This window comes from Pelophylax lessonae, assembly GCF_965119305.1.
Source record: "Pelophylax lessonae genome assembly, chromosome: 1".
Taxonomy (NCBI): Eukaryota; Metazoa; Chordata; class Amphibia; order Anura; family Ranidae; genus Pelophylax; species Pelophylax lessonae.
Window position 1 is genome coordinate 695,472,970 of NC_138768.1, and position 23,084 is coordinate 695,496,053.

Consider the following 23,084-nt stretch of genomic DNA (forward strand, 5'->3'; position numbering starts at 1 on the left):
TCTTCCTGCATAGGATGTCAGTTTCGTCCCCAAGGCTAAACACAGCCAACCAGGCAACATGGAACTCATAACAAGATGAGCCCCACCTAAAAACAAACAGAAAAAGCCCTCAAGGGAGACCAAAAGCCCCTTAAACAGCAGCCTGCAAAACTTTGCGGCCAAAAGAGGCATCAGCTGATGCCAGCACATCCACCTTATAAAATTTGGTAAAGGTGTGAACAGACGACCAGAAAGCTGCCTTGCAAACCTGAAGCACAGATTCCAGATGGCAAAAAGCCCAGGAAGCACTAAGAGCCCAAGTAGCATGCGCCCTAATAGGGAAAGGTGGAACCTGACCCTTAATTGAATAAGCCTGCACCACTGTGTCAAATCCATCTGAAAATAGTTGCAGCAGACGCAGGCAGCCCTTTCTTTGGACCATCCGTGAATACAAAGATCGAATCTGACTTTTGAAAAGACTCAGTAGTCGCCAAGTACACCCTGATTGCCCGAACCACATCCAGAGTATGCAGTGGATCCTATTCCTATGCATCCTATTCCTTAGGATGTTTTGGCTTAGGGCACAAATATGGTAATACAATGTCCTCGTTTAAGTGAAAACTAGAAACCACATTCGGAAGTAAGGATGGATGAATCCCAAAGAAGTACCACTTTATCCTCCTGAACCACCAGATAGGGAGAACGACAGGACAACACCACCAGTTCCAACACCCTGCAAGCAGATGTAATAGCCACCAAGAAGGCCACCTTCTGGGATAAAGAAAACAGGGGAATTTCCCAGATACTTTCAAAGGGGGGTTTCTGAAGAACCGACAGCACCAAATTAAAGTCCCAGGAAGGCAATTGTGGGGGGTCACACCCCCTGGATGAGGTTACGCACCAGGGAATGGCTGGCCAACGACCTTTGGAAAATGATTGCCAAGGTCTAAACCTGACCCTTGATAGTACTCAAGGCCAACTTTTGATCAACTCTCCATTGAAGGAAAGCCAAAATCCACACCGAGTAAGAACGAGGGGGAACCCCAAGAGTCTCACACCACGCAATGTACGACTTCCACGTACAATGACAGATCTTCCTAGAAGTTGCTTTCCTTGCTTTAAGCAGAGGGGGAATCACTGAAGCAGCCAACCCTTGTCCTTCAGCACCTGGCTTTCAACAGCCAAGCCGTCAAAGCCAGCGACTGTAAAGCAGGATGGAAGATTGGCCCTTGAGGCAGCAGATCCTCCCTGAGAGGAAGTCTCCAAGGAGCGTCTGAGACTAGCCTGACGAGTTCGGCGTACCAAGCTCGGCGAGGCCAGTCCGGAGCCACAAGAATGACCAGAATCCCTTTTGCCTCGATCCCACGAAGAAGTCTCTGCAGCAACTTGAGAGGAGGAAAAGCATACATCAGCGGATACTGACCCCACGGGCCACCAGCGCGTCTGCCAGAGGGTCCCGGGAGCGGGCCACTAACCTTTGCACTTTTCTGTTGATCCGAGACACCAACAGATCTACGTCTGGAGTGCCCCAATGAAGACAATTGCTGGAACACCTCTGGATGGAGGGACCATTCCCCTTCATCCTAGGCCTGTCAGCTGAGGTAATCAGCCTGCCAATTTTCCACTCCTGGAATGTGAACAGTGGAGAGAGCTGGAACAAAGCGCTCTGCCCAACGAAAGGATGCCTGCCACTTCCAAGGCCACAAGGACACTCCTGGGGCCCCCTTGGTGATTGACATAAGCCACGCCCATGGCACTGTCCGATTGAATGAGCACTAGACACCCCCGCAGATGCTCGGTCTAGTGGATTAAGCAAAGCTGGATCGCTCTCAGCTCCAGGACATTGATCGGTAACCTGGATTCCTCCAGGGACCAGACTCCTTGAGCAGATAACCTGCCGAGAACCCCCCCCACCGGGACAGGCTTGCATCCGTGGTGACAATTGTCCAATATATAGGGAGGAAGGATTTTCCTTGCTTGGAGCATCGGGGACTGAAGCCACCAGATCAGGGACTCCCTGGTCACCTGGCTCAGATTGTCCAGGGAGTTTGGATTCTTGTTCCAAACTTGTGTGGAATTGTGCGAAGGGGACTGCCTCGAAGGAGGACACCATCAGTCCCAGAACTGTAATACAGTTCCGAAGGGACGACCATTTGCTGGACAGCAACAACTGAACCGCGATCTGGAGTTTTTCCGGAGGAAGAAACACCCTGGCTGAAGTCAAGTCCAGAGTCAGGCCCAGGTAGACCAGTCTCATAGAAGGAACCAAGGACGACTTCTGAAGATTCAGAATCCACAAACTCCTCCAGAGTTCTCATGGGGATTTCCAAATTTGTTTCCAACAGCGTAGGAGACCTCGCACGGAAAAGCAGATCGTCCAGGTAACCCAGTACCGATATCCCCCGCTGCCGTAACAGCATCAGGATCGGAGCCAACACCTTGGTAAGAAAACCCCAGGGGAGCAGAGGAGAGACCAATGGGCAATGCTACAAACTGATAGTGATCCTCTCCCACGGCAAAATGTCCAGCACAGATTGGGATGTGAAGGTAGGCATCTTTGAAGTCTATGGAGAACAGAAAATCCCCCTGATGTAGGGAAGCCACCACCGTGCGAACAGATTCCATCTTGAATTTTTGAACCCGCACAAAACCATTCAGTGCCTTCAGGTCCAGGATTGGATGCACCTTGCCTTCCTTCCTGGGAACCGTGAACAGGTTTGAATAAAAGCCCTAAAAACGTTCCGCACACGGAACCGGAACCATTACTCCCTGTTGTTCCAGGTCCTGAACTGCCCCATAAAGCGCCAGCAAGCGATCTGGGGACAGTTGCACATTAGAAGGGAAACACTTTACCAGAGGGACGGATCGAAACTCGATCTTGTAATCGGACTGTATGACCTCTTGAACCCATTTGTCTGGTATCCGGGCTAGCCAAAGGTCCGGGAGCTGGCAAAAAGTCCCCCCACCCCAGATATGAGTGAGGGAGCAGCTTCAGGCTGAGGATGTCTTGTCCGCAGGTCTGGAGAAACAGGACTTTTGTTTGCCAGAACAGGGTCGCTTGGAACCGCCCAAGGGAGTCTTGAAGGGCTTCGCCTTATCGATTGACCCCGAGGGCTGAAAAAACAGAATTTTTGTAAAATCTTACCGTAAAATTCCTTTCTCTGAGTCCTCCGACAGTCGCCGCCCACTCACACAGTCTTCACCAATGGGTATTGACCTTTGCTCCGCAGGAGTAGCTAGGCACAAGACTTGTTAGTAACAAAAGCTTTTAGAATAGACACACCCCTAGGGGCTGTCCCACTAGTCAATACCTCCCTGCACCAGCATTCCCAACTCAGTTTGGTAGCATAGCAGTAAGAGTACACAAAAACCCCAAAAGAGGGGCGGGGGGCGGCGACTGTCGGAGGACTCAGAGAAAGGAATTTTACGGTAAGATTTTACAAAAATTCCGTTTTCTCTTACGTCCTCTGACAGTCACCGCACACTCACACAGTTTTCACCAATGGGATGTCCCAAAGCAGTGTAGACATGAGGGGTGGGAAACGCAGCCGCAGGAAGCCACGCAGTACCCACATCAGAGAAAGGAACCTTACCACAGTAAGAGAACCAGCTGGGCAACAGGAAAAAAGTTCTCAACAGGAGCAACAACCCAGGAAAACAAGTAACCCAGGGGTAAAACACCCCAACAGCCAAAGACCCAAAAACAAGGGTCCCTAAGGCACTGCCGCACTGAGAACTTTACGGCCAAAGGAGGCATCGGCCGATGCCTGAACATCCACTTTATAAAATTTGGAGAAGGTGTGAACGGACGACCAAGTCGCCGCCTTACACACCTGGGCCACTGAAGCCTGATGCCGGAAGGCCCAAGACGTACTCAAAGACCTGGTTGAGTGAGCCTTCACAGGGAAGGGAGGAACTCTCTCCAAGGCATAGGCCTGCACAATAGTTTGTCTGATCCATTGGGCGATGGTCGCAGCCGACGCCGCCATGCCCTTCCGCGGTCCCTCAGGAAGGACACAGAGGGAATCCGACTTGCGAAAAGATTTAGTGGACGATAGGTAAACCTTGATCGCCTGGACAACATCCAAGGAATGCAAGGCAACCTCCTTAGGATGTTGAGGCTTCGCACAGAACGAAGGCAAGACAATGTCCTCATTGAGGTGAAAATCCGAGACCACTTTCAGGAGAAAGGACGGGTTAGGTCGCAAGACCACCTTATCCTTGTGAAGTACCAAATAGGGAGAGCGGCAGGACAACGCCGCCAGCTCCGATACCCTGCGAGCCGAAGTGATGGCCACCAAAAAGGCAACCTTTTTGGACAGCAGAGGTAACGAGATCTCCCTGATCTTTTCAAAGGGAGCGTGTTGCAACACGGACAGAACTAGGTTCAAGTCCCACAGAGGCAGAGGCTGCCTCCGAGGAGGGGCCAAATGACGCACCCCCTGAACAAAGGTGCGAACCAAAGAATTTGACGCCACAGGGCGTTGAAAAAGAACAGCCAGCGCAGAAATCTGGCCCTTTATGGTGGCCAGCGCCAAACGCTGGTCCACCCCAGTTTGGAGGAAAGCCAGCACTCTTGACACCGAGTATGAACGAGGGGAAAACCCCCTGGACTCACACCAGGCAAAGTACGCTTTCCAAGTACGGTAGTAAATCTTCCCCGAAGAGGCTTTTCTAGCCTTGATCAAAGTGGGAATGACCTCAGGGGAGAGACCCTTGTCCTTCAGGACCCTGCTTTCAACAGCCAGGCCGTTAAAGCCAGCGACTGTAAAGCAGGATGGAAGATCAGCCCTTGAGACAGAAGGTCTTCCCGAATCAGCAGGCGCCACGGAGGTTCGACTGCCAGCAGAACGAGGTCTGTGTACCAAAACCGGCAAGGCCAGTCCGGTGACACCAGAATCACCGTGTGCGGTTCCGAGGCTAACCTGCGAAGGAGCCTGGACAGCAGCTGAATTGGGGGAAAGGCGTACATCAGATGATACTGATGCCAGGGCGCCACCAACGCGTCCGCCCGAGGATCGCGCGTTCTTGCCACGAACCTTTCCACCTTGTTGTTTAGACGAGACGCGAACAGGTCCACATCTGGTGAACCCCACTTCGCGCACAACATCTGAAAGACATCCGGGTGTAGGGACCATTCCCCCTGGTCCAGGGTCTGGCGGCTCAGGTAGTCCGCCTGCCAGTTCTCCACCCCCGGTATGTGAACTGCCGTTATCGCCGGGACGTGCGTCTCGGCCCAAGACAGAATGTCGGCCAATTCCCGAGCCGCTCGGGCCCTTAGTGGTTGATGGAAGCCACCGCGGTGGCACTGTCCGTTTGAACCCGAACAGGACGGCCCTGAAGCCGCTCCGACCAGTGGAGAAGACAAAGCTTTATCGCTCGCAACTCCAGGATGTTGATCGGAAGGGAGGATTCCTCCTCCGACCAAGTTCCCTGGGCGGACAGATTGCCCAGGACACCACCGCAGCCCGACAGGCTGGCATCCGTGGTGACCACCGTCCAGAACAACGGACGGAAAGACTTGCCCCCCCGACACCGCCGGGGACTGGAGCCACCACAGAAGACCCCTTCTGGCGTGGTGACTCAATGAGACCTGCAGATCCAAAGACAGCGGTCGCCCGTCCCACTTGGCTAGAATCTCCGCCTGGAGACCCCGCGTGTGAAACTGGGCGAAGGGGATCACCTCGAAGGCCGAGACCATCAACCCCAGACATCTCATGTATGTCCTGAGAGACAAGAATCGGTTGTCCCTGAGGGACCTGACTTCGTCCTGAAGTGTCCGGAGCTTGTCCTCCGGTAGGAAAACCTTCGCTTGAACGGAGTCCAGAATCATCCCCAGATAGGGGAGGCGAACCGAAGGACACAGAGTCGACTTTGGAACATTTATGGTCCAACCGAACTCCTGAAGTGTCTGCATCGTGGTGGACAGGTCGGTCAACAGGCCCTGGCTGGCATTTGACCTTATCAGGAGATCGTCCAGATACCCCAAGACCGCAATGCCCTGTGCCCGTAACAGGGCCAGAACCGGCGCCAGAACCTTGGTAAAAACCTGCAGAGCTGAAGCGAGACCGAAAGGTAACGCCACGAACTGGTAGTGTTCCTCCGCAATGGCGAATCGAAGGTACCTTTGGTGACCCTCGAAAATGGGGATGTGTAGGAACACATCCTTTAAATCTATGGAGGCCATGAACTCCCCCGGACTCAGGGCAGCCACCACCGAGCGCAGGGATTCCATGCAGAACTTCCAAACACGCACAAAGCGGTTCAGAGCTTTCAAGTCCAGAATCGGGCGCACCTTGCCCTCCTTTCTGGGCACAGTGAACAGATTGGAGTAAAACCCCCGAAATCTGTCCCGATGAGGTACCAGGACCACCACTCCCTGGGCCCGCAGGTCCCACACCGCTAGGTGCAGATCTTGCAAACGCTCCGGAGTCAGCTGAAGATTTGAGGGGAAAAATCTGCCCGCCGGCCGAGAAAGGAATTCGATCTTGTAACCTGATCTAACGATTTCCTGAACCCATCTGTCCTGGATGCGGAGCAGCCAAGGTTGGAGGAAACCGCGCAAACGTCCCCCCACCCCAGAAGCGGGTGAGGGCGCCCCTTCAGGCGGAAGCGGAGTTGGCTGCAGAACCGCCTTCACCGGATTTCTGCTTACCTGCCCACGGCTTTTTCTGGGAGCCTTGGCCCTTGAAGGGCTTGCCCTTGGATTGCCACCTAAAGGCACGAAAGGACCCTTGAGAGGGCCTAAACGAGGAGTTCCGCTTGCCACGGAAGGACTTGTTCTTGGGATTCTGGGGTAAAAGTACTCTTGCCCCCAGTAACACCCTTCACCAGAGTATCCAAAGCCTCGCCGAAAAGGCGAGAACCAGCATAGGGAAAATCCGCTACCGTCTTGCGAGATGATTGGTCGGCCGACCAACTTTTCAGCCATATCAGACGACGGTTGAGCACCGCGACACTAGACAGGCGTGCAGCCAAAGGGGCCAAATTCAAGGCCGCGTCACACAAGTACATGACTCCCTGATGGATCTGATCCACCATAGCCAGTGTGGTCGGCGGAGCCGAATCAGCCACCAGGGTGCGCTTGAGCACCTTTGTCCAGTCGGCCACCGCCTGGGCTGCCATAACCGAAGCAAAAATAGGCTTGAGCATAGAGCCAGCCACCATGTATGCATGACGGGCAAGAGACTCCAATCTCCTGTCCGTAGGATCCCAGAAAACGGGAGTATCCTCAGTAGGAACCAGGGTAGCCTTATTCAAAAACGGCTACAGCGTGATACACTTGAGGCGCTACACACTAGCGTTCGTCGGTGGACGGCGCAAAGGGATAAAGCAGTTTAAACCTACGGGGCACAGTAAAGGGCTTCTTTAAATTGCGCCACTGCTCATTAACAGTGTGATGAAACACCGCAGGGCAGGGAAAAACCTGCGCTGATTTGCGGGTTCTGTGTGTCCCAAAGAAGGACACCCTAGCAGGAAAAGTGGGCTCATCCTCCAGGTGCAGCGTATCCTTTATGGAGGCAATCAGCTCATCCATGAGTGCAAGCTCTTCAGGCGAGCCAGGGGGAGAAGTATCAACCCCCTCCACCTCCCCCTCAGACCCCATAAGGTCCAGAGATGAGCGAGACCCTGAGAAGGGCACGCCAGCCACAGCAGCCACATCGCCCTCTGAATCAGAGGAAATGGATAACCTGGCCCTCTTTGCAGATCGTTCAGCCATCAGCACTTGCATCTGAGATACCAAGGATGCCACTACAGTGGCCAGATCAGCCCCCTCGGGGGGTGCAGCAGCCCCCTGGTCCCCCACCAGGGCGGGGGGAAACTTGCTATCCTGAGAATCCATGCCCAAACAGGAATGAGAGAAAAAAAAAGGTACTGGCCCTTTAACACTACGGCGAGCGCAGCCCACCGTACACTAACTGTATGCACCGACCCCACAGGGACAGAAAAACACTGAGTTAGGAAGGACAGTACAATAGAGGAAAAAACCTGGAGAGAGCACAACAGGCTGCTGCCACCGATCGCTGTTCCAGAGAGAAGAGGAAGTGATGCAAGAACCTATGAGGCTATATAACCTATGAGGCTCAGGCAAAAATGGCTGCTCGGCATAAGGGATAGAGGCTACAGGAAGATGGCCGCTGACATGTGCTCGAAAACGAGCGCGCATGTCCTCGCAAAAATGGCGCCAAAACACATTGTTGCACCAGGTCCAGAAGACACTGGCCACCCACAGCATATTACAAAAAAATGGCGGACCGCAATAGCGGCCGCCGCTGCAGCATGTCTGCACACATATCGCCCCCAGAGGAATCCTCACAGCAGAGCGGGAGGGCCCCCCCCCGCAGCCCATAAAGGCATGTTAACCCCATACAGGGATCTACCAGGGAGCCCGCACCTAACAGACATGGGGGGTAACACAGCCACAGACTGACACCCCAGACAGATGGCCCCCACACAGAAGGTGCTTACCGTACCGGATGGCGTGGGGAGCCGTCTCCAAGCGACAAACCGATATCCTTAATGACAGGGAGAGCCGCAGCCGGGACGCAGTGGACCGCAGCACAAGACCGCAGAATGGCGTCCAGTGAGGTAGCCACCTCACAGGCAGCATCCCTGCAGCGAGCAGGGATGGGTCGTTCATGGCGCCAGGGCGAACCGTAGCTGAACGCTCGATGGCAGGCTGGGGATCCATCTGGCCCTCAGCCCTGGGATCCAGGGCGGCCAGTCCGATACCCAGCTCCGCATGATGCATCTTCATCCGAAGATCCCTAAGAGCTGACAAAATAACAGCTAGTAAAGTAAAGAGAAAACACTTGAAATAAAATCAAAAAAGGGTAGAAGGCTGAGACTGAAGCCCCTGCACAGGAAAGCCTGCTACTCCTAAGCTAGGCAAAATCAAACTGAGTTAGGAATGCTGGTGCAGGGAGGTATTGACTAGTGGGACAGCCCCTAGGGGTGTGTCTATGCTAAAAGCTTTTGTTACTAACAAGTCTTGTGCCTAGCTACTCCTGCGGAGCAAAGGTCAATACCCATTGGTGAAGACTGAGTGGGCGGCGACTGTCGGAGGACGTAAGAGAAAAACTTTTTGTGAGCTGAAAAGGAGGGACCCCGTCTGCGACGCGGATCCTTACTCTTCTTAGCCTGTGGAAGAAAGGTACTCTTCCCCCGCTGCGAGACCCTTAATAATGTTATCCAGGGTAGCACCAAACAGGCGATCTCCTTGAAAAGGGAGAGAAGTCTAGGCCTTCTTAGAAATCTGATCCGAGATCAGCATTTCAGCCAAAGTATACGACGGGGAACCACTGCCGAAACCGACAGTTTTTTTAGTGCGGCATCACAAACAAATTGCAGCCCCTGCACCAGCTGGTCCAACAGCTCCTCAAAAAGGCATGAGGGACACGTTTCCCCTCCAGGTCACGACATAGTAACTTCGCCCATTCAGTCAACGTCTGCGTGACAAGGGCAACCGTAAACACTGGTCTCAGTGCAGTCCCCTATCCGCTGGGTCCTTAAATGACGGGGAATCCTCCACTGGAATAATGGTAGCCTTAGTCACTCTTGAGACTGGCGGATCCACCATAGGTGGCACAGTCCACTTCTTTACCAGAGAGACTCCTCAAAAGGGTAGAGTCTAGCAATCCGCTTAGGCACCCCAGGGGAAAGTTTTGGACGGTCCCATTCTTTTTTGAGCATGTTGGCAAAATATGCGGGAGAGAGAAAAACCTTTGCCACTCTGGATTGCTTGTGAGTGCCAACCGTAACCTGTGCCCCAGTCACAGCTGCGTCCTCCAATTTCAGGCAGAGGGAGAGGGACACTCACTGTACCAAGATGCAGCAGGTCCAGAACATCTGCACGTGTCAGCAGTAAGCTCTCCAAAAATAAAGGAGCTGAGAAACCGCCCAGAGTATAGGGGGAAGGGCTCCACCCACAGAACGCCTCCAGGAACTCCCATACAGATTCCTAGAAGAATCCACCGCAAAATGGCCGTGCCAGGTGTACCAAGATGGCTGCTGTTCTCCTCAGCACATGTGGCTACAAGAACATGGTGGCCCCGCGTGGCATGCAGAGCAGTCGAGAACCCTCCCCCTCCCACCCGACTCCACAGTGGGATTGATCAGCAAGTGGGCCCTGGAGGTACAGTCCCGTCCAGTGGGACTATGTTGCGGCCGACCCATCATGGGCCTGGGCATGCTCATTGGCCAGCTGGGATGACCACTGGATGTACACATCCAGCCCGTCACCCCAATCTGGCATAGTTGCTTGTAGAATTCACAGGAAAAAATCCAGAGAAAAGCTAGCTAAAAAATTATCTATATAAAAAAACTTTTTGCCAGGACCAGAGATCCCAGCAAGGAACTAGGTCCTTACTCCAGATTAGGCAGATTAAAACAGACATCGCATAGCCAGAACTTTTTTTCTGCCTAATGTCCTACTCCTGTAGGGGGCAGTATAACCCTACTGATATGCATCAGAGACTGCGTCAGTCAATGAACGATAGTGTAAAACCATACAGTAAAATGTTTTTCTCTATGTGGAGGTTTCTTGTTTTCCCTCTTTGGATGCTGCATCTATTGAGCGTTACAAGAGAAGAAGTCATCCAGGTTTTATTGTGATGCTGGTCACCCCCTACTAAATCGTATAATTGAAGGTGGAGGTCGAGCTTCCCTTTTGCTTGATAAAGTAGAGTTGTGTGGTGAGTGGTGGGAGAGACAACACCCCTTCTTTTTATAGGTGTTCATACACCACTGCTCTTTTTATCCATTAGGCATATTCCAACTGGGTCCACTTGTTCCGGTAAGCCCCCAGTTTTGTTGGTGGTGGTGAAATCCTTCACTGTGGTGATTGTTTATCGAGGGTTTTGGTATTATCCGGTATCAACTAAATAGAATATCTACGCCTGTCCCTGATGCAGCAAAAAAATGGATTTTTGTAAGAACTTACCGTAAAATCCTTTTCTCTTAAGCTCATTGACAGACGTAGTCTTCTTGATTCTCAAGAGCTGGGTTATGTTGTCTCCGCAGGAGTAGGACTAGGCAGAATGACAAAACGTTCTGGCTCCACCCTAGGGGGCAGTCCCTGAGGGTATATCCTCCCTCTCTCTGCTACAGGGAATCAGTTCTGTTTAAAGCAGTACAGAGAATTTAACCCAACCCAACTCAATGATAGAGGGGCGGGTACTACGTCTGTCAATGAGCTTAAGAGAAAAGGATTTTACGGTAAGTTCTTACAAAAATCCATTTTTCTCTATCGCTCATTGACAGACGTAGTCTTCTTGATTCTCAAGAGCTGGGACATCCAGAAGCAGTGCCACAAATGAGGGGTGGGATTGACAAAATCAAATCCAATCTAGTAGGCCCAACCGGTGCCAAACTAGAAGTTTTAAAGGCTCATTATAAACAAAGAATGAGACTAAAGAAAAAATTTTCCAACGGAAAAAAACCCTCGAGGTAAACCACTGGTCTCCTCAAATTGCGGCCTGCAAAACCTTGCGGCCAAATGAGGCATCAGACGATGCCATTACATCAACTTTATAATGTTTAGAGAAGGTATGCACCGACGACCAGGTAGCCGCCTTGCACACCTGGACCACTGACGCCTGATGGCGAAAGGCCCATGACGCACTAAGTGCCCGAGTGGAGTGCGCCTTAACAGGGAACGGGGGCTCCCGACCCTTAATAGAATAAGCCTGCACTACCGTCTGTCTGATCCATCTGGAAATGGTCGCGGCAGATGCAGGCAACCCCTTTTTGGGTCCATCTGGGATCACAAAAAGTGAATCCGTCTTGCGAAACGAGTCTGTCGTTTTCAAGTATACCCTGATCGCCCGGACCACATCCAAGGAGTGCAAAGCAAATTCCCGAGGATGACTGGGCTTAGGACACAGGGAAGGTAATACAATTTCTTCATTCAGATGAAATTCTGAAACTACTTTTGGTAGGAAGGATGGATTCGGACGAAGAACCACTTTATCTCTATGAACCACCAGATATGGTGAACGACAAGATAATGCGGCCAGTTCTGACACCCTGCGTGCAGAAGTAATAGCCACCAAGAAGGCCACCTTCTGGGACAACGTGGGTAGAGGAATCTCCCTAATATCTTCAAAGGGAGGTTTCTGAAGAACCGACAACACTAAATTAAGATCCCAAGGGGGTAACGGTGCGTGCACTGGCGGAGCCAGATGTCGCACCCCCTGGATGAAATTCCGCACCAAGGAATGAGTAGCCAAAGGCTTCTGAAAGAAGATGGCTAATGCTGAGACCTGACCCTTGATAGTACTCAAGGCCAGTTTCTGCTCAACCCCTTGTTGCAGAAAAGCCAATATTCGACTAATCGAATAAGACCGAGGACGGAACCCCAAAGGTTCACACCATGCAATGTAGGACTTCCATGTGCGATGATAAATCTTTCTGGAAGTCGCTTTCCTTGCTTCAACTAGAGTAGGAATAACTGAAGCTGACAAACCTTTGTCCTTCAGCACCTGGGTCTCAATAGCCAGGCCGTTAAAGCCAGCGATCGTAAAGCAGGATGGAAGATCGGTCCCTGAGACAGTAGATCCTCCCTGAGAGGAAGTCTCCATGGGACGTCCGCCACCAGTCTGACCATGTCGGCGTACCAAGCCACCGTAGGCACAACTGGTGGAAAACGTCTGGATGGAGGGACCATTCCCCCTGATCCAGGGTCTGACGGCTGAGATAATCTGCCTGCCAATTCTCCACCCCCGGAATGAACACCGCAGAGATTGCTGGAACAAATCGTTCCGCCCAGCGAAGAATGCAAGCCACTTCTTTGGCCGCTCGGACACTCTTGGTGCCCCCCTGATGATTGACATAAGCCACGGCCGTGGCATTGTCCGACTGGATCCGAACCGGGCTGCCCTGGAGCTGCTCGGTCCAGTGAATCAGACAAAGTCTGATCGCTCTCAGTTCCAATACATTTATCGGTAACCTGGATTCTTCCGGGGACCAAAGTCCCTGGACAGATAACTGACCAAGAATTCCTCCCCATCCGGATAGACTGGCATCCGTGGTCACTATCGTCCAATATATTGGCAGAAATGACTTTCCCTGGCTGAGCATTGGAGACCGAAGCCACCAAACCAGAGACTCTCTGGTCTGTTTGCTCAATCGTATCTGATTGTCCAGGGATTCCGGATTCCGATTCCATCTGAGAAGAATCTCTTGCTGAAGAATTCGGGTATGGGACTGGGCAAATGGGACTGCTTCGAATGAAGCCACCATCAACCCCAGAACCCTCATGCAAGTCCGAAGGGAAGACCAGCTGTTGGACAGTAACAACTGGACTGCTGATTGAATCTTTCGGAGTTTCCCTACCGGAAGAAAAACTCTTGTCCTGACTGTGTCTAGAATTAGACCCAGATATTCGAGCCTCTGGGTGGAAACCAGGAATGACTTTTGCTGGTTCACCAGCCACCCGAATTCCTGTAAAGAAATCATAGTAATTTCTATGTTTTGTAGCAAGGTCTGAGGAGACTCTGCATGAAGCAGAAGATCGTCTAGGTAACCTAGAATCGATATACCTCTTTGGCGCAGAAGTGCCAACATTGGGGCCAACACCTTTGTGAAGACCCGCGGAGCCGTGGCGAGACCGAAAGGTAACGCCACAAACTGATAGTGGTTCTCCTCTACGGAAAAGCGTAGAAAACGCTGATGTCCTGCGAAAATGGGAATGTGAAGATAGGCGTCCTTGATGTCTATGGACGCTAGGACATCCCCTGGATGCAGGAAGGCTGCTACCGTGCGAATGGACTCCATTCTGAATCTTCTTATGTTGACGAAAGAATTGAGTGCTCTTAAGTCCAGAATTGGACGCACTTTGTCCTCTTTCCTGGGTATTGTATACAGGTTTGAATAAAACCCTTGAAACCGTTCTGTCCAAGGAACGTGGACTACCACTCCTTGTTGTAGTAAATCTGTGACTGCTCTCCGCAGATCTTCTAAACGATCTGCGGATAGTCGGATATTGGAAGGGAAGAATCGCGCCGGTGGGAGAGATCGAAACTCGATCTTGTACCCTGACCTTATGACTTCGCAAACCCATTTGTCCGGGATTCTGGAAAGCCATGGATCCGGGAACCGGCGAAGACGTCCCCCCACCCCAGTTACGGGTGGGGGCGCACCTTCAGGCTTTGGATGGTTTATCTTCAGGTCTGGAGGGGGCGGGCTTTTGCTTGCCCGACCAACGACCCCTGACGCCTCCTGTAGGAGCTTTGGAGGACTTAGTTTTTTCACCCGCTGGACGAAAAAACCTCTTGTGAGCAGAAAAAGAAGGCCCTCGTCTTTGACGAGTTCCTCTACCTTTAAAATTTTGCGGTAAAAAGGTGCTTTTTCCACCGGTGAGATCCTTAATGATCTCATCTAAGTTGGCTCCAAATAGACGCTCTCCTGAAAAGGGGATATTAGCCAATGCTTTTTTGGAACCTTGGTCGGCTAACCAACCTTTTAGCCACAGTGTACGCCTGAGAACCACTGCTGAGACTGATGCTCGCGCCATTAATGGAGTGGCGTCTAATGCCGCATCACATACAAACTGTAACCCCTGTATCATTTGTTCCAACAAATCTGATACCGCCTGAGGGACTTCTTCTAAGTCCCGGCGTAACCACTTGGTCCATTCAGTTACAGCCTGCGAAACCAGACCAATAGCAATTATTGGTCTGAAAGCGGATCCAATCAAGGAAAACATGGTGCGAGACATAGCTTCTATCTTGCGATCCACTGGATCTTTAAAAGACGGAGCGTCTTCTAAAGGAATAACCGTGGCTTTATTCAATCTAGCAATAGGTGAATCCACCACAGGTGGTTCTGTCCATTTCTTAATCAGGGTTTCCTCAAACGGATAACGCCTGTCAATGCGTTTAGAAATATTAAAGGTGCGTTTTGGCAGACGCCATTCTTCTTCGATTGGATTGCCAAAACATTTGGGCAATGGAAAAACCTTCGCCACTTTGATGCGTTTTTTAGTCCCAAAAGGGATCTCAGTTTCAGCTATTTCTGATGGAATACCCTGTAACCTTAAGGTCTCTTGAACAGATACAATGGAGTGCGTTTACCAACGCTTCCTCTCGGGCTATGGCGGATGCCGAAACATCCTCCTCACTGTCTGAAGAGACAGGACCCGAGACACCAATACCAGATGAAGTACCTGTAACTGCAGAAATAGGCTCAGAGTCTGAATCCGAAGTTTCAGATAATAAGGGGTTAGGCGGGGGTCGCTTTCTTGCGCCCTGTCCCTGACAAGCCACTTCCACCCGGGACACAAAAGTTTCCATAATAGCTGACAAAGATTCAATTGTCAATGGGGTGCTGGAGGATCCCGCAGACCCCTCGAGGGGATCCGGAGGAGATACATGAGTGGCAGGGTCCATGTTAATACAGGACACCTTTGCCAGCAAAAACAAAAAACTTTTCTTTTTTTTTTTTTTTTTGTGTGTCTCCCCCTAGCGCAATAGCGCCCCTCAGAGTACCTGCTTCTCGATCCCAGAGAGAGAGAGAGGGACCCCCAAGGCTCACCAACCGATGCAGTGCAGTTTCCAACAAACTGCAGTCAGCGTCTGTCTTACACAGACTGGAAGGAGCTGTTTGCTTTTTCCCGGGCAGAAGGCGTGGCTCCGCCCCCTGTGTACGCCTTCCGGCGTTCCCAGCCCTCCACGAGGTAGCTGGGCTCACAAAACATGGCCGCCCCCATAGAAGAGACATAAGACTCCAAAAACATGGCGGCCGGCGTGACCTGAGGACATACAGGCATTCGGTCTACGGCAAAATGGCGGCGGACCGCCGATATCGTCTTCCCAGCACATCCACCTGCACTCTGCTAAGAGGTGACATATGGATCTACAGAGATACACTGCACATAAGGTAGGATTATACCTCCTATGTCTGCTGTAATGTTACAGTCTGCTGGGTAGAGTGTTAGCTCTTGAACCAAGTCCACTTCCCACAAACACATGCTGTATTACAAGGGGGACTTGTAAGTATCAGATATATACTGACCATATATGGAGGGGCCCATAATATATACTGCCTCATAATGAGGAAAAAAGGGAACGTTTACTCACCATACCGAACCGACAGGCACCCTCTCTTCACAATACCCTCTCCACCGGGGTGGGGGTTTGTGGACGCCTCGACTCTCTGGTACCTGGCGTCCAAGCGAGACTTTTAACTCGCAAAGTCAGTCCCTTTACTGGGACTCCGTCGCGGCCGACTCAGCGCACTGGTCTGCACGTGCTTTTTGGCAGAAACCGGGGTGACCACTGGATTTCAACATCCAGCCCGTCGCCCGGCCCCGCATACTTACTTGAATATGTCGCGGCCGACCAAGCGCAATGCCATGGTCTGCACGCGCTCGTAGGCCGGCTGGGGTGACCACAAGTGTCGCCCAGTCCGGCATTTTTGCTTGAAGATCTCACAGGAAAAAACACTGGAGAAAACTACCTAAAAAATGTCTTTTTCTTAAAGAAAAAAAGTCTTGCCAGGACCAAAAGATCCCAGCAAGGAACTTAGGTCCTTACTCCTGACTAGACAGAAAAAAACTGATTCCCTGTAGCAGAGAGAGGGAGGATATACCCTCAGGGACTGCCCCCTAGGGTGGAGCCAGAACGTTTTGTCATTCTGCCTAGTCCTACTCCTGCGGAGACAACATAACCCAGCTCTTGAGAATCAAGAAGACTACGTCTGTCAATGAGCGATAGAGAAATCAGGGGCGTAGTGCAATAAAGGACCATGTGCCACGTCCTGAATGTCAATATTACAGAATAAGGGGAAAAAAAAATGGACTTTAAAAGGCACCGTAATAAAAAACAACGCTTTATTGTTGATAAGTAGTAAAACCACAAAGATATGTGTCAACCGACCGATAAGGGCGGAGACCATTGATCAGGGGATACAAGTGGTAGGTGAATAGGGAAAACCTTACCACCTGGGACATACAATACAACATGAAAATACAGAGTTACAATAGGGTAATAAACAAAAAATGAGGACGCTATACGCTGCCAACAAGCAGCACCAAGGTGCAAGCAACGCAGAGCGTCCTATACAATACAAATAGCAGCTTCCAAAAGGAAATAGACTAATAGGTCCAATTGCTCTACATGTTTCGCCTGGTGTTCAGACTTCATCCGGAGCTGTTTGGAATATAGATTCTGTGTAACAGAATACAATAAAATTAATACAATAACATAGCATCAGATAAAGTGACATTGACATCACAAGTTGAGTATGTCCAACTATTTAACATGTATAACCAAATCAAACACTGACAAACAATTGCCAGAATGTTCCCATAAGTTATAATCTAAACTAGTCCAACTGGCATAGAGGAGGGGGAAGGGGATGATGGACTCCCCTCCAGTCATGGTTAGGCTGGATGGACCACAGGCCACTAGACCAGGGGTCTCAAGAGTAGAGGGGTCACTGTGGGGAACAAGGGAGAAAATAGCAAAACGGAAAAAGAAAAATCGTACAAGTAAGGTAACAATACCTACCCATAGGAAGATGTTGCTGGAGCCAACCAGAAGGCACCAGGAGGATAATAAACCATGTAAAGTGATTAGTAATCACGAGGGGTGACCTGCTGAGGCAACTGAAGGAGCACGCACTGCTTGTGGCCAATTAGAAAGATATCAGATAGTCACAGTATAGAGTATGCCTGTGGTGAAGGATAAAATGTCACAGAACCAGTTAGGATAGCAGGTAGCAGCACCTAGGAAGTATAACGCATAGGTGGCTGCACCAAAACATAGGGAGGATGACCAAATAGCAGTACACCCAGGCCAGGAAAATCCCACAGGGACAGATAATACATAAGGCATGCATAAAGCATAAACAGGAGCCAACACCCAGAAAGTTCATAAGCCCTGGTCAGGAGAGTAGAAAAAACGAAAGTAGAAAAGTAGGAATTACCATGCAGCGAGTCCTCCAGGTGCTCCTCGCAAACGCAGATCAGTGACCCCCGGATGGGGAGTGACCACCATAAAGGAGGCTGGACGGCTGCCTCCTTTATAGCTCAATTGTTCCCGGGTCAGTGAGTCACCAGGATGTGACGTCAGTCTGACCCCGGCCGTCCATCCCGCGCATGCGCCAGACAGCCGTGCGCACAAGAGCAGGATACGCCGGGCTGGCAGGGCGCGGGAGGGGAGGAGCCCGCTGGAGACCCAAAGGTCCAATGGGCTCGCATAGCCACATGCAACGCCTCCATTGGAAGCGTCACGTGTGGCTCCCAGGCCGCACAGTAAACCCCAATAGTACTCGAGTAGACCATTGGCAACGAGGCAGCGCCACCCAGTGAAACCAGGACATTTCAGCATCCCTCAATGACAGCCGGACCAGATACAGGCAAAATATATCATGATAAATACCAGACCCATAAATGATAATAAATAAAGACAGAAAAAAGGATCACAGAATCAACAGATAAGGAATCCAGCCATTGCACAAGCCCGACCCTAGGAGCATCTGCAATGAGAAGGAACAACATTATAATAAAGAACCATAAAACAGTAAAGGCGCAAAGAATACGCACCAAGTCGGGAAAACCATATATGAATCACAGAAACAAGATCAGAAGGGAAAGGGGGGGAGGGGGAGCCACACGTGACGCTTCCAATGGAGGCGTTGCATGTGGCTATGCGATCCCATTGGACCTTTGGGTCTCCAGCGGGCTCCTCCCCTCCCGCGCCCTGCCAGCCCGGCGTATCCTGCCCTTGTGCGCACGGCTCTCTGGCGCGTGCGCGGGATGGGCGGCCGGGGTCAGACTGACGTCACATCCTGGTGACTCACTGACCCGGGAACAATTGAGCTATAAAGGAGGCAGCCGTCCAGCCTCCTTTATGGTGGTCACTCCCCATCCGGGGGTCACTGATCTGCGTTTGCGAGGAGCACCTGGAGGACGCGCTGCATGGTAATTCCTACTTTTCTACTCTAATTGCTCTGCTGATCCAGGGTTCTAGTTGAGTTTCTGTCTATTATTAGCCGCTTTTTTTGGAGGAACTGCCTGCCACTTTACCCCTATGTCCTATGCCCGGTTATTTATGCAACAGGTGAGTATGTATTGGCTCTAATACTGACATTGGCCAGTCTTCACGGCCTCTGTCTTTAGACATTTTGCACCTTTCCCCCCCTGGCTTTATTTTCTAGGTGTTGGTGCTCCTATATTTTGTTTTTTCTACTCTCCTGACCAGGGCTTATGAACTTTCTGGGTGTTGGCTCCTGTTTATGCTTTATGCATGCCTTATGTATTATCTGTCCCTGTGGGATTTTCCTGGCCTGGGTGTACTGCTATTTGGTCATCCTCCCTATGTTTTGGTGCAGCCACCTATGCGTTATACTTCCTAGGTGCTGCTACCTGCTATCCTAACTGGTTCTGTGACATTTTATCCTTCACCACAGGCATACTCTATACTGTGACTATCTGATATCTTTCTAATTGGCCACAAGCAGTGCGTGCTCCTTCAGTTGCCTCAGCAGGTCACCCCTCGTGATTACTAATCACTTTACATGGTTTATTATCCTCCTGGTGCCTTCTGGTTGGCTCCAGCAACATCTTCCTATGGGTAGGTATTGTTACCTTACTTGTACGATTTTTCTTTTTCCGTTTTGCTATTTTCTCCCTTGTTCCCCACAGTGACCCCTCTACTCTTGAGACCCCTGGTCTAGTGGCCTGTGGTCCATCCAGCCTAACCATGACTGGAGGGGAGTCCATCATCCCCTTCCCCCTCCTCTATGCCAGTTGGACTAGTTTAGATTATAACTTATGGGAACATTCTGGCAATTGTTTGTCAGTGTTTGATTTGGTGATACATGTTAAATAGTTGGACATACTCAACTTGTGATGTCAATGTCACTTTATCTGATGCTATGTTATTGTATTAATTTTATTGTATCCTGTTACACAGAATCTATATTCCAAACAGCTCCGGATGAAGTCTGAACACCAGGCGAAACATGTAGAGCAATTGGACCTATTAGTCTATTTCCTTTTGGAAGCTGCTATTTGTATTGTATAGGACGCTCTGCGTTGCTTGCACCTTGGTGCTGCTTGTTGGCAGCGTATAGCGTCCTCATTTTTTGTTTATTACCCTATTGTAACTCTGTATTTTCATGTTGTATTGTATGACCCAGGTGGTAAGGTTTTCCCTATTCACCTACCACTTGTATCCCCTGATCAATGGTCTCCGCCCTTATCGGTCGGTTGACACATATCTTTGTGGTTTTACTACTTAACAATAAAGCGTTGTTTTTTATTATGGTGCCTTTAAAGTCCATTTTTTTCCCCCCTTATTCTGTAATATTATCCGGTATCCACTTCGATCAACATTGGAAAAATTGTGTGTCACACTTATTTGGACTTTCAAGTTTATGGACTGCACAATTTAAGTTTTGTGTTGATACAGCATTTGCATTGTGGTGTGATTTAGTTTACCTTTTACAATATTTTGTTACTTATATTTTTTTTATCTACATACATACATATATACATACATACATACTGCACAATTCTGGCAAAAATGAGAATCACAATTGTTTTTGCTTAGAATCAATATCACGATTCTCAAAATCTTTAATTTTAAAGAGCTAGAGATATCTATCTATACATACAGTATATATACACACACACACACACACACACAGAGCATCTCACAAAAGTGAGTACACCCCTCACATTTATGTAAATATTTTATATTTTTTCATGTAACACTGGAGAAATGACACTTTGCTAAAATGTAAAAGTAGTGAGTGTACAGCTTGTATAACAGTGTAAATTTGCTGTCCCCCAAAATAACAAACACACAGCCATTAATGTCTAAATTATTGGAAACAAAAGAAGAATGGTTGCTCTACATAAAGATGGCCTAGGCTATAAGAAGATTGCCAGGACGCTGAAACTGAGCTGCAGCACGGTGGCCAAGACCATACAGTGGTTTAACAGGACAGGCTCCACTCAGAAAAGGCCTGGCCATGGTCAGGCAAAGAGGTTGAAGGGGTGGGGTCAGCCTGGCAGTACTCAGACCATACTCCGGTCACTTCATCAAATTGGTTTGCATGGCTGTCATCCCAGAAGGAAGCCTCTTCTAAAGATGATGCACAAGAAAGCCTGCAAACAGTTTGCTGAAGAAAAGCAGACTACGGACATGGATTACTGGAACCATGTCTTGTGGTCCGATAAGACCAAGATAAAAACTTATTTGGTTCAGATGGTGACAAGCATGTGTGGCAGCAACCAGGTGAGGAGTACACAGGTGTGTCTTGACTACAGTCAAGCATGGTGGTGGGAGTGTAATGGTCTGGAGCTGCATGAGTGCCGCCGGCACTGGGGAGCTACAGTTCATTGGGGGAACCATGAATGCCAACATGTACTGTGACATACTGAAGCAGAGCATGATCCCCTCCCTTCAGAGACTGATGACATCACGGAGCTGGTGGATGTTAGAGACCTTGCACTCCTCCACCTTCTGTTTGAGGATGCCCCACAGATGCTTAATAGGGTTTAGGTCTGGAGACATGCTTGGCCAGTCCATTGCCTTTACCCTCAGCTTCTTTAGCAAGGCAGTGGAGGTGTGTTTGGGGTCGTTATGTTGGAATACTGCCCTGAGGCCCAATCTCAGAAGGGAGGGGATTATGCTCTGCTTTAGTATGTCACAGTACATGTTGGCATTCATGGTTACCCCATGAACTGTAGCTCCCCAGTTCCAGCAGCACTCACGCAGCCCCAGACCATGACGCTCCAACCACCATGCTTCACTGTAGGCAAGACACTTGTCTTTGTACTCCTCACCTGGTTTCTACCACACATGCTTGACACCATCTGAACCATTTATCTTGGTCTCATCAGACCACAGGACATGGCTCCAGTAATCCCTGTCCTTGTCTGCTTGTCTTCAGCAAACTGTTTGCAGGCTTTCTTGTGCATCGTCTTAAGAAGATATTTAATGACTTCTCTATTCTTAAAAATGCATTTGTTCAATTTGAAAAAAGTTCAAATGTAATTTTTGCAGACAGCGCCTTTTATATTTCTTACCTGTAGTAGCCCATGTGAAATTGTGTCCTGCTGTCCCCAGCAATAATGGTCTGAAATTCTGGAGGATCATAAAAAAACCTCCAGTGCAGGTTATAATTCACATCAGAATTTTTCTTAGATATGTGTTTACCAGAAAGAATATCATATGGGCCTACGAGCTGAAGACCAAGGGTGTCCTTCAAAACATCTGAAACCAGATAATGGCATCATTAGTCACAAGGAAAAATGAATAAAAGGAAATATGCTGGCTTGATTCTAATACGGTCAGTTCTGCCTCTGTGCAAGAAGATACTTTACAGTGATAGTTTTCAGGTGATATTTCAAACTACATAGAAGGAGAGGAAAGAAGGGGGGAAAAAAAAAAAAAATAGGGGAGAAAAGTATTCAAATTCCAGACACAATGCGTTTGTTTCAGTCACCTCAAAGGATTGCTACGCTACAATATATTTTGGCGAGGGGTTTAGGTAAGCTTGAAAGTGGTTGTAAACCTCAGACATGAAATATGAAGAAAGCATATCCTATAAATAGCAGCCTCTCTCAACCTTTTCAACACAGAGGAACCCTTAGGCTAAGTTCACATGTAGGCTTTTTGGGGCGTTTTTCTGCTCCAGTATCAGCTCAAAAAACGCCAAACAAGACAAATTCTATTCATTTCAATGGCCCTGTTCACATCTGAGCGTTTTGACGTTTTAAGCATTGGTCACTTGTCAACCTAAAAACACCTGAAAAACACCTGTAAATAGCAACGCCAAGATGTAAACGTAGCCTTAACATGACTTTCCAGTCTCAGGGAACTCCTGTTACAAATTTCTATATCTAGAACTCATGATACATTAGTGTGATGTCAGTGGGAAGAACGAGTCCTTATACTTGTCATTGGGAAGAATTACCCACTTATAGATAGGTAAAAAGATCAATGGGGTCAGTGGGAAGCCTACCACTGCTGTCCTTGTTCTAAAAAGGTTAGGTTTTCCAGTTGTTTATATGACCAATACTTCAATACTCCGCATGGGAATCAGAAAAGCCCTGAAAATATCTTATCTCTTTCCTTATCTTAAAGCGG

The 23,084-nt window shown here is 49.6% G+C and overlaps 1 protein-coding gene across 1 annotated transcript in view; it reads right to left on the minus strand.

Moving 5' to 3' along the window:
* Window positions 1-23,084, minus strand: part of HPF1 (histone PARylation factor 1) — a gene marked incomplete at its 5' end in the record, with an annotated part of 107,069 nt that overhangs the window by 67,258 nt on the left and 16,727 nt on the right. The window contains one exon of the mRNA XM_082243991.1: window positions 22,022-22,208. Coding sequence (XP_082100117.1) covers window positions 22,022-22,208 — 187 coding nt within the window. The remainder of the gene's footprint in view (window positions 1-22,021; window positions 22,209-23,084) is intronic.